General features: G+C 47.9%; 1 protein-coding gene across 1 annotated transcript; it reads left to right on the top strand.

Moving 5' to 3' along the window:
* Nucleotides 1-8,834: 8,834 nt before the first annotated feature.
* PROP1 (PROP paired-like homeobox 1) lies at nt 8,835-11,442 on the top strand. Its single transcript, XM_027604525.1, has 3 exons — nt 8,835-8,943; nt 10,127-10,359; nt 11,104-11,442. Exons 1-3 carry the CDS (start codon nt 8,835-8,837, stop codon nt 11,440-11,442), a joined length of 681 nt encoding a protein of 226 aa, XP_027460326.1.
* The last annotated feature ends 296 nt before the right edge of the window (nt 11,443-11,738 follow it).

Below are 11,738 nucleotides of genomic sequence, written 5' to 3'. Positions count from 1 at the left end.
GTAAATATCTATGCCCCGAACATGGGAGCAGCCAATTATATAAGGCAATTAATAACAAAAGCAAAGAAATCTCCCAAGAAACAAAAGCCCAGGGCCAGATGGCTTCCCAGGGGAATTCTATCAGACATTTCAAGAAGAATTAATACCTATTCTCCGGAAACTGTTCCAAAAAATAGAAATGGAAGGGAAACTTCCAAACTCATTTTATGAGGCCAGCATTACCTTGATCCCAAAACCAGACAAAGACCCCATCAAAAAAGAGAATTACAGACCAATATCCTTGATGAACATGGATGCAAAAATTCTCACCAAAATACTAGCCAATAGGATCCAACAGTACATTAAAAGGATTATTCACCAGGACCAAGTGGGATTTATTCCTGGGCTGCAAGGCTGGTTCAACATCCGCAAATCAATCAACGTGATACAATACATTAACAAAAGAAAGAGCAAGAATCATATGATCCTCTCAATAGATGCAGAAAAGCATTTGACAAAGTACAACATCCTTTCTTGATCAAAACTCTTCAGAGTATAGGGATAGAGGGTACATACCTCAATATCATAAAAGCCATCTATGAAAAACCTACAGCGAATATCATTCTCAATGGGGAAAGGCTGAGAGCTTTTCCCCTAAGGTCAGGAACGCGGCGGGGATGTCCACTCTCACCACTGCTATTCAACATAGTATTAGAAGTCCTAGCCACAGCAATCAGACAACAAAAAGAAATCAAAGGCATCCAAATCGGCAAAGAGGAAGTCAAACTCTCACTCTTTGCAGATGATATGATACTGTATGTGGAAAACCCAAAAGACTCCACCCCAAAACTGCTAGAACTCATACAGGAATTCAGTAAAGTAGCAGGATATAAAATCAATGCACAGAAATCAGTGGCATTCCTATACACCAACAACAAGACAGAAGAGAGACAAATCAAGGAGTCGATCCCATTTACAATTGCACCCAAAACCATTAGATACCTAGGAATAAATCTAACCAAAGAGGCAAAGGATCTGTACTCAGAAAACTATAAAATACTCATGAAAGAAATTGAAGAAGACACAAAGAAATGGAAAAACGTTCCATGCTCATGGATTGGGAGAATCAACATTGTGAAGATGTCAATGCTACCTAGAGCAATCTACACATTCAATGCAATCCCCATCAAAATACCATCCACTTTTTTCAAAGAAATGGAACAAATAATCCTAAAATTTGTATGGAACCAGAAGAGACCCAGAATAGCCAGAGGAATACTGAAAAAGAAAAGCAAAGCTGGCGGCATCACAATTCCGGACTTCCAGCTCTATTACAAAGCTGTCATCATCAAGACAGTATGGTACTGGCACAAAAACAGACACATAGATCAATGGAACAGAATCGAGAGCCCAGAAATGGACCCTCAACTCTATGGTCAACTTATCTTTGACAAAGCAGGAAAGAATGTCCAATGGCAAAAAGACAGTCTCTTCAACAAATGGTGTTGGGAAAATTGGACAGCCACATGCAGAAGAATGAAACTGGACCATTTCCTTACACCACACACAAAAATAGACTCCAAATGGTTGAAAGACCTAAACGTGAGACAGGAGTCCATCAAAATCCTAAAGGAGAACACAGGTAGCAACCTTTTCGACCTTAGCCGCAGCAACTTCTTCCTAGAAACATCGCCAAAGGCACGGGAAGCCAGGGCAAAAATGAACTATTGGGATTTCATCAAGATAAAAAGCTTTTGCACAGCAAAAGAAACAGTCCACAAAACCAAAAGACAACCGACAGAATGGGAGAAAATATTTGCAAATGACATATCAGATAAAGGGCTAGTATCCAAAATCTATAAAGAACTTATCAAACTCAACATCCAAAGAACAAATAATCCAATCAAGAAATGGGCAGAAGACATGAACAGACATTTCTCCAAAGAAGACATCCAAATGGCCAACAGGCACATGAAAAAGTGCTCAACATCGCTCGGCATCAGGGAAATCCAAATCAAAACCTCAATGAGATACCACCTCACACCCGTCAGAATGGCTAAAATTAACAAGTCAGGGAACGACCGATGTTGGCGGGGATGTGGAGAAAGGGGAACCCTCCTACACTGTTGGTGGGAATGCAAGCTGGTGCAACCCCTCTGGAAAACAGTATGGAGGTTCCTCAAACAGTTGAAATTAGAGCTACCGTTCGATCCAGCAATTGCACTACTGGGTATTTACCCCAAAGATACAAATGTAGGGACCCGAAGGGGTACGTGTACCCCAATGTTTATAGCAGCAATGTCCACCATAGCCAAACTGTGGAAAGAGCCAAGATGCCCATCAACAGATGAATGGATAAAGAAGAGGTGGTATATATACACAATGGAATATTATGCAGCCATCCAAAGGAATGAGATCTTGCCATTTGCAATGACGTGGATGGAACTGGAGGGTGTTATGCTGAGTGAAATAAGTCAGTCAGAGAAAGACATGTATCACATGACCTCACTGATATGAGGAATTCTTAATCTCAGGAAAGAAACTGAGTGTTACTGGAGTGGTTGAGGGTGGGAGGGATGCGGTGGCTGGGTGATAGACATTGGGGAGGGTATGTGCTACGGTGAGCGCTGTGAATTGTGCAAGACTGTTGAATCACAGTTCTGTACTTCTGAAACAAATAACGCAACATATTTTAAGAAAAAAGAAAAAGAAGAAGATAACAGGAGAGGAAGAAAAAGGGAGTATGTCAGAGGGGGAGACGAACCATGAGAGATGATGGACTCTGAAAAACAAACTGAGGGTTCTAGAGGGGAGGGGGGTAGGGGGATGGGTTAGCCTGGTGATGGGTATTGAGGAGGGCACGTTCTGCATGGAGCACTGGGTGTTATGAACAAACAATGAATCATGGAACACTGCACCAAAAACTAATGATGTAATATATGGTGATTAACATAACAATAAAAAAAATTAATAAAGAAAAAAAAAGAATATACGTTCATGTCTTGTCCCTAATTTTTTAAAATTTATTTGAGAGAGAGAGAGAGACAGAGCTCCAGCATGAGCAGGGGGAAAGGCAGAGGGAGACAGAGAGGGGAAGTAGACTCCTTGCTGAGCACAGAGCCCCACGTGGGGCTGGATCCCAGGACCCTGAGGTCAAGACCTGAGCCTAAATCAACTGGTTAACCTACTGAACAATCCAGGAGCCCCTTGTTCCTAATTTTAAGGGAAAGTAGTCTCCCTTTCAACATTAAGTATGATGTTAGCTGTAGGTTTTTCATATGTGACTTTAATCAAGTTGAGAAAATCTTCTGTTCCTATTTTACTCAGTGGTTTTATTATGAATGTATGCTAAATTTTGTCTGTTGCATTTGCTATGTCTATTGGGATGGTTTTCTTTTTCTAGTTTGTTAATATAGTGAATTGCATGTATTGAATTTCTAATGTTAATCCAACTTTGCATTCCTGGGGTAAAGCCCATTTGGTCATATGTATTATCCCATTTAGATATGATGAGATACTGATTTTCTACAGTTTTGTCCAGGATCCCCAATGAATCTATATTCATAAAGAATATTGGCCTATTATTATAATGTTTTATAAAATGAATTGAGAAGGTACTCACACCCTTTCAATTTTCTGAAAGAACTTATTATATATTTCTTAAAAGTTTGATAGAATTCACCAGTGTAGCCATCTGGGCCTGAAGTCTTCTTTGTGGGAAGTTTTTTTAAACTATAATCAAGTTATTAGTTATATATAGAGCTACCTCATTTATCTATTTATTGTTGAGTTAGCTTTGATAGATTGCCTTTCATAAGATTGTCCATTTCATCTGATTTATCAACTTTGCTGGAATAAAGGTGTTCTTAATATTCTCTTACTATCCTTTTACTGTCTCCAGAATCTGTACTGACTTGCCTCTGTCATTCTTTGTATTAGTCATTTCTGTCTTATCTTTGTCCTGGTCGGCTTTGCTAGAGATTCTAGTGTTTTTCATTTTCTTAGGGAACCAGCCTTCAGTTTTATTAATTTTCACTATTACCTATCTGTTTTCTATTTCATTGATTTAAACTGTCAAAGAAAAATCAGAACTGGACAGTAAAGTGGCAAAAACATTTTATTCAGGATTATCGCGATAAGGGAAAGGAGTCCTAAGTATAAGAACCAAACTTAATTCATAATATAGTATGAGCAAGTTGGAATTTATAGTCAAGGAGCAAGGTGAAGGGCAGTGGATGGAAAGCCGCTAAGAGGGACACCAGGTATAGTGGAAGATTCTAGTTAGACTGACTGAACAGGATTCTTTGCTGAAGACAGCCCAGGGTGAACACACCTCACTTGAGGGAGGGTGGAAGTTGAGGAACCCTGCCAGGAATGGAGGGCAACCAGATATCAGGGGTGGGAGATTCTGGCTAAACTGACTTTGAAGGGTTCTTGCTTGCGAAAACGGGGGTTTACAAGGAAGTACACGAGTGGGCCTAAGAGAAGGTTCAGGAGCTCGACTCAGGCTTTGTCTGGGAAAAATCTTTGTCAACAATCTGATCTCTATTATGTTCTTTTTTCTTCTTACTTTGGGTTTCATTTGCAACCAGACATTTATTTGTCTAGTTCGTTAAGATAAATGTTAGTAACTGATTTAAGACCTTTCTCTTTCTTCCTCCCTCCCACCCTCCCTCTCCCCCTTTCACTCTTATCTCCTGTGTTGGGGGCCTTGGGGATTAAGTGGTTTTTCTATGTCAGCATGCCCTTTGCAAAATAAGAGCCATCGGGGGTTTCTGAATGGACTGGGGGGCAGGATGCCTTTCAGTGTCTGGATCCTTTCAGGTCAGGGAATTCCTTATAGGGTCAGAGTTTCCCAAATCTCACCGTGCCTTTGTCTGGACATGTACATGTCCATGGTCTAGGTTCTGGGAGCCCTAGAGGGTTGAGGAACATTGTGATTTCAGGCCATCATGCCGACTGTAAGGTGTGGAAGTCAACACTTCTTGGAGGGCTCATGTATCCTAGGGACTGAATTCAACCCTGTGCCCTCGGGATTCAGGAATCAGATAAGGCCAGAATGACTCTGAGGGCTAGAGTCTCCCAGGGACTGTAGTAGTAAGAAGAAGGATAATAAATGAAATAAAGTAGCATTTTTCCCTGTGTTTACTACGTTCAAGGTACATCCTAAATGCTTCTCTTTCATTAATTCTCAATCCTCACGTCTTCCACCAGGTAGGTACAGGTGATCCACACTATCTGTGGATTCCGTGTTTGGGAAGTCACCTACTCACTAAAATTTATTTGAAACCCCCACTACCCTCTTGCAATACTCTTTGGCCCCTGGGTGGTCATTTGCATCCATGCACATGCTCAGTGGGATGAAAACTTTGAGTTGCCCCGTTCCCAGCTGAAGTTAAACAAAGCAGTGGCTCTGCCTTCTTTTTTAATCTCCATACTATAAATAGGTGTCTTTTTGCAGTCTCTTTCTTAAGTGCTGCCATTTCTCGCATTTTTGTGCTTTTTTGGGTAATTTTGCTGCTTAACGTGGCTTCCAAGCGAAGTTCTTGAAGGGCTAAGTGCAGGAAGGCCGCAGTGTGCTTCAGGGAGAAAATACGTATGCTCGATAGCCCTTGTTCAGGCGTGAGTCACAGTGCCGTTGGCCCTGAGGTCAGTGTTAGTAAGTTAGCAATATATACCAAAATAAGATATCTTTAAACAGAAACACATACAACAAGCTTATGTATTGATCAGTTGATGAAAATGTGGCCTGGGGCGCCTGGGTAGCTCAGTCGGTTAAGTCTCCGACTCTTGGTCTTGGCTCTGCTATCAGTCGTGAGATCCATCCTAGTGTTGCGGGGGGGGGGGGGGGGAGGTCTGTGCTCAGCAGGGAGTCTACTTAAGTTTCTCTCTCTGGTGTGTTCTGTGTGTTCTCTCTCTCTCTCTCAAATAAATGAATTTAAAAGAAAAAAGAAAATGTTGTGGCCAGGGGCTCACAGGAACCTGTCTTTTGGAGCACTGGTTCAACATTCACTAACTCAGTGTTTGTAGTAACTTTATGGAACACAACTACCTCAAATAAAGAGAATCAGGGGCGCCTGGGTGGCTCAGTCAGTTAAGCGTCTGCCTTTTCGCTCAGGTCATGATCCCAGGGTCCTGGGATTGAGCCCCACGTTGGGCTCCCAGGTCAGCCAGGAGTCTGCTTCTCCCTCTCCCTCTGACCTTCCCCGCTGCTTGTGCTTTCTCTCTCTCTCTCAAATGAATAAATAAAAAAAATTTAAAATAAAATAAATAGAATCAACTGTATTATTATCCCCAGATGATAAATCTGAGGCACAGAGATATTAAGAAATGAGCCCAGGATCACATGGCATAGCAAGGGGTATAGCTGGGATTTGAACCCAGGGCTGTTTGGCTTCAGAACTTACACTCCTCCCCTCCACACCATTTTCCTTCCTGTAGCATGAGAGGATCCTGGGTGTCAGCCCTCCTTGATGGTCAGGGTTGGGGATTGGAATCATGATGCCCCCTGGAAGACCAGATGCCTCTAAGCCTCCCAGCCCCTGAGGGATTATGGTATTCTGGAACGGCAGGTCAAACTGGCAGTGTCTCAGCATCCTTGCAGAGCGGGGGTAGTGGGTCAGAGTTTCTTCATAATATCAGAGCATCCTGGGGCAATCAGGCTGTCCTGGATGGCCGGACAGGGTTTCCTTGTAGGGTTAGGATATCTCGAGGCTGCAGGATATTTTGGAATTCAGTGTTTGCTTGTATCCAAGCTGACTACTTGTTACTGGGTCTTGGGAGGTCAGGATGCCCTGTGGCTCAGGTTGCTCCAGGACATCACAGTCTACACTGGGGTTGGGGGAGAAAGGTGGGTGTCTTGGATCAATTCTGCTCAGCTTTAATACGGTTATGGACTGAATGTTTGCGTCTTCCCCACCTCCATTCATATATTGAAGCCCTAACCCCTGTGTGATGGCATTTGGAGGTGGGGCCTTTGATCGGGGTTAGATGAGATCATGAGGGGAGGGCCCCAGTGATGGGATTAGTATCTGGACAGAAAGAAGAAGAGAGGTCAAAGGTGCTTCTCTCTCTGCCACGTGAAGACACAGAAGGCATCTGTCTACAACCTGGGAATAGAGTCTCCACCAGGACCTGAATCAGTTGGCCCCTTGACCTTGGACTTTGCACTTCCAGAACTGTGAGAAAAAATTATCTACTGTGGAAGCCGCCCATCCTTGGGTATTTTGTTACGGAAGGCTGAGCTGATGAAGATAAATGTACATTCATTTCTCCCAGGGGTCTTGTTACAATGCAGATTCTGGTTCAGTAGGACTAAGGGGTGGGGGGGGGCGAGTTCTGCATTTATAACAAGCTCTCCTGTGCTGCTGGTGCTGCTGATCATGGGCCATATTGGAAACATCAACATCCTAGAGGATTTTTTTTTTTTTTTTTGGTCTTAAATTGTCAGGGTGCTTTTAAAAGTTGTGTGTGAAAGATTAGCATGACCTAGGGATCCAGACTGTCCCTTCCAAGAGGGGCAGGGTGTCCTCATTGGGTCACTGTGTCCTGAGAGGTTAGGACCTCATGGCAGGGTCAGGGGTATCTTCTAATAGAGGCAGAACATTCTGATTTCAGTGTGTCCTAGAGAATCCTAGAGTCCTGGGGTCTCAGGTTGTCTTTAAAGGGTCAGGATGTCCTACAGGTGTCAGAATGGACTTCTTGGGTCTAAGTAATCTCAAGAAGCAGAATACTGTGGGTGTCAGGGTATCCTTCTGGGTGCTATAAGGTATCCTTGAAGAATCAGAATGTCAGGATGTGGTGGGACTCAGTCTCCTGCAGAGTCCACAAGCCCAAGGAGTCAGGATATACCTGGAATTCCAATGCTCTTTGAGGGTCAGGGTTTTCTGAATATCTGGGTGACCTTGGAAGGTCACGGAGTCCTGGGGGTTCTGAGTGAACGAGGAGGTGATGTTTGGGGGAAGAAAGCAGACCATACTTGAGAACTGCAGTGTCCTGCTGGACATTCATTCTGTGGTTCAGGTTGTCCTGTGGGGGTCGGGGGGTACATCTAGTATATTCTGAGAATCAGGGCATCTAGAAGGGGCCAGAATGCACTGGTGTCTTTTAGTTTTTTAGTTTCCTGGAAACAGGTCCTTGGATATCACCCACATGCTGAGATGCCGGGCAGGCCCTGCTCCTGGCCCGCATTTGCACCCCCTCTCCCCAAGGTGGGGTTCTGAGGAAGGGTCTTAGGAGGAATGCATTTACTTCTTATCCTGCCTGCTCCCAGGAGGGGATTTAACAGGACAAAAGAACTTGGTCCTCTGGGAATACGAGCTCTTGGCCCCAGTCCCTGGACCCTCCAACTGAGCACCTTCCCTCATCCGGCTTGTGATCCTCCCCTGAAGAAGGGGGCTCTGGCGGCCAGGCAATGATTGGACGGGCCCCCAGGGGCGAGGAACAGGTCACTCCTCCAAGGCTCAGGGAGAAGGGGGTGGTGTGGGATTGCAAGCTGGGAAAGTAGGCAGCTGAGAGCAAAGGCATAGGAGAGCATCACGGAGACAGGTCGCGGGAGACGGGGCAGGCAGCGGGAAGTTGAGGCACAAACGGAGAAACAGAGTCCGGGCAAGACAGAGAGAATGCAATGACACTCAAGTGAAGGAAGGGGGAATTAGAAAAAAATTTAGAAAAAAGGAGAGACAGTGAGAAAGGCCAAGACATCTATCTGTATCTACATCCACGCCTAGAGCCAGAGGTATAAACAGAGGAAGAAGGAGGCGCAGAAGGGAACCGATAGACCAGAGGAAGACTGACCCAGGAGCAGAGACTCGGGGACACGGGAGACGGGACTGTCTTGGTCTTTGTTGTTAGCCATGGAAGCGGAAGGCAGGAATGAGCAGGGTAAGCACAAGAAGGGGCGACTTTGCAGCAGCCTCTGGCCCCAGAGCTACCCCGCCGCTGGGACTCTGACCTCCACGGTGGGTGAGTGAATCTCTGCGCCGGTTCTGAGGCAGCAGGTGGGATGGTGGTGGGGAGTGGGGGCTCCATGCTTAGGCTCCTGGCGGAGGGGGGCAGTGGTTCCCCACGAGGAAGGTGAGGAGGGGGCATAAAAAGCAGGATCCGAGAATGCTAAAACCTCGGACATTTCAGAAAGCATGGGGAGGGACAAGTCCTGGGCTTCGCAGATGGGACCCGCAGATGGGACCCGAGCATGGACAGGCTGCTGAACAGCACCTGCGGTTGTGGGGGGAGGTGGAGGTGAAGCTGAAATCCAGCTCCTTGCTCCTGAGCTCCCAGGTCGCCCACTGCACGGCCTCCTCGGAGGTGGGCAGCTGCAGGGGCCAGGGCTTGGGATCCCCTGTGACTAGCCGTTCGACGCATGTGTGTCCCCCAGGTGGACAGGGAGCGCTGGGTGGGAGCCACACCCTTGGTCCCCATGGGGATGGGTGCCTCAGCTCCAGACATCTCCTTTTCACAGTGTGTGCCTTCCAGGTGTTTCCTTTCGCTCCGTGTTCTCCCTTCCCCGGCTGGCTCTCAGACTAATTAGTGTGGGGGCTTAGTGAGCCTGTGGGGAGGAGAGGCAAGCCTTTCCCACGAGCTCAGGTTCCTGCAGCCCGGCGGCCGGGCCAGGGCCAGGGCCAGGGTAGGGGAGAAGGCAAAATGCGTGTGAGGGGAGGGTGGGCCTGAGCGGAAGAGGGAGGAATGTTTCATCTGCCCAGCTGGAGGGCCTAGCAGGGCGGGAGCAGTCTCCAGAAGGCGTGTGCTGAATGTGAGCCTGAAGAGCCGGGAACGGGGGTAGGGGTGGGGGTCATAGAGACCCGGACAGAGGAGCCCCCACAGGGTGAGACCCAGGAGGCTAGTCCATGTGCCCAGAGAGGGGCGCCCGGTGCACGGGCATGTTCCGTGGGCGTGGGCATTCAGTGAAGGGAGGCAGACAGGGCCCCAGGGGGTGAAGTGAGTCTGCACAGCGTGTGTGGAGAGCAGAGCGCAGCTTAGGGCCCTCCGACGGGAGGCGGGGGCGAGGCTGAGCTGCATTCTGCGGCCTGTGAAAGCTGAAGGGTTTCTGGTTGGGGCAGAGTGTGTAAGCAGCAGCGGGGCGCTGAGGAGAATGGGGGGGGCAGGTGGGTCCACTCCGCACAACCTCTGCCCTCTCCTCCATCCTCAGACACAAGCCCTCGGCCCTACAGGAAGCTGTCTGGTGCAGGAGTGCGGAGAGCAAGGCTTTCCCCCGAAGGAGGACAGAGGGGTCGCCCCCACTCCCGGCGCCGCCACCGTACCACCTTCAGTCCGGCGCAGTTGGAGCAGCTGGAGACAGCCTTTGGAAGGAGTCAGTACCCTGACATTTGGGCCCGAGAGGGCCTGGCCCGGGACACAGGCCTCAGCGAGGCCAGAATCCAGGTGATACCCCAGGATACCCCTCCTCTTCTGGGAAGAGATGCACATTTGGTGCTCTGCAACTACTGGGGTCTAAATTCTGCTAGGCATTATAACCGTCCCCTCAACATTCCCCCAGAACACAGCCTCATCTGCATCGGGGATGTCCCTTGAACTTAACCCACGCTCTAACCTGATCTAACTTGAATTTCGACACCCTACCCTCAACCTTAACAGGGATGGGAATTCCAACAGAAATACAATCTTAACTGTTTGCATGCATATGTAGCCTTGTCCCTAACCATGGCCTTGAAACCCAGCCAGCCTGATGTTCCGTCCATCCGAACCATCAAGGTAGTTAATCTTAGGTGCAAACCCTACCCTAAATCCAGCCCTGTCTCTAACCATTAAACTCATGTAGTCTTAATCTCTAATAACCCCCGGGGACGTTTCCTATTCTCCGTGGAGGGGAAAATGCCATTGTGTCATAATTGAGCTCTTTCTCATAGGAAGTTGACATTTCGGACTCCTCCAGATTTGCAGTAGAGCAAATTTAGACACAGGTTGGGGGTGATGGTGTGGGTCTCTCTTTGTGAGGAGGCCCAGCTCAGCTATGCCTCTGGGAAGAGCTTTCCTCCCTCTGCAGTGTGGGAGAGGCTTATGCTCGGTACCCGAAGCTTCTGCCATCGATGGGGAGGGGGCTCTGACATGACAGGGCCCCCTATAGGAGAGAGAGGCTCTGACGTGGCTGTTCTCCCCCTTCCTCAGGTCTGGTTCCAGAACCGCAGAGCTAAGCAGAGGAAGCAAGAGCGGTCGCTGCTCCAGCCACTGGCCCATCTGTCTCCTGCCACCTTCTCTGGTTTCTTGCCCGAGTCCCCTGCTTGCCCCTACTCCTACCCAACACCACCTCCACCCATGACCTGCTTCCCTCACCCCTACAACCACACCCTTCCCTCTCAGCCCTCCACGGGCAGTTCCTTTGCTCGACCCCCCCAGCCTGAAGACTGGTACCCCACCTTGCACCCCACCCCCGCTGGCCATCTGCCCTGCCCCCCACCCCCAACCATGCTTCCCCTCAGCCTTGAGCCACCAAAGTCCTGGAACTAAGGTGGGACAGGTGCTGATAAGGTAATTCCCCCAGCCCGTGGCCCTGGTGAAATGCACAGAAAGCTGGGTGGCTTCCCTTCCTTCCAAGGGTCAAGTCGAAATTTGGTGAGAGGCAGCTCAGAGATCAGGAATTTAGAAATGGGAGGTCCTGCTGAAGAAGACCCACTGAGGTGATTAGTTGAGGGAATTTAGGGAGGTGAACCTTCTAGAAGATAGAGGTAAAAGCCTCAGTGGTGGTGTCTGGTGGAAGGGTGGATATTGATGGAAGCAACTTGAGTAATTGTTGCTGCTGGTGA

Source organism: Zalophus californianus, chromosome 5, assembly GCF_009762305.2.
Source record: "Zalophus californianus isolate mZalCal1 chromosome 5, mZalCal1.pri.v2, whole genome shotgun sequence".
Classification (NCBI taxonomy): domain Eukaryota; kingdom Metazoa; phylum Chordata; class Mammalia; order Carnivora; family Otariidae; genus Zalophus; species Zalophus californianus.
Note: the sequence above shows the minus strand (reverse complement) of the source record. Positions and strands in the feature narration are given on the sequence as shown.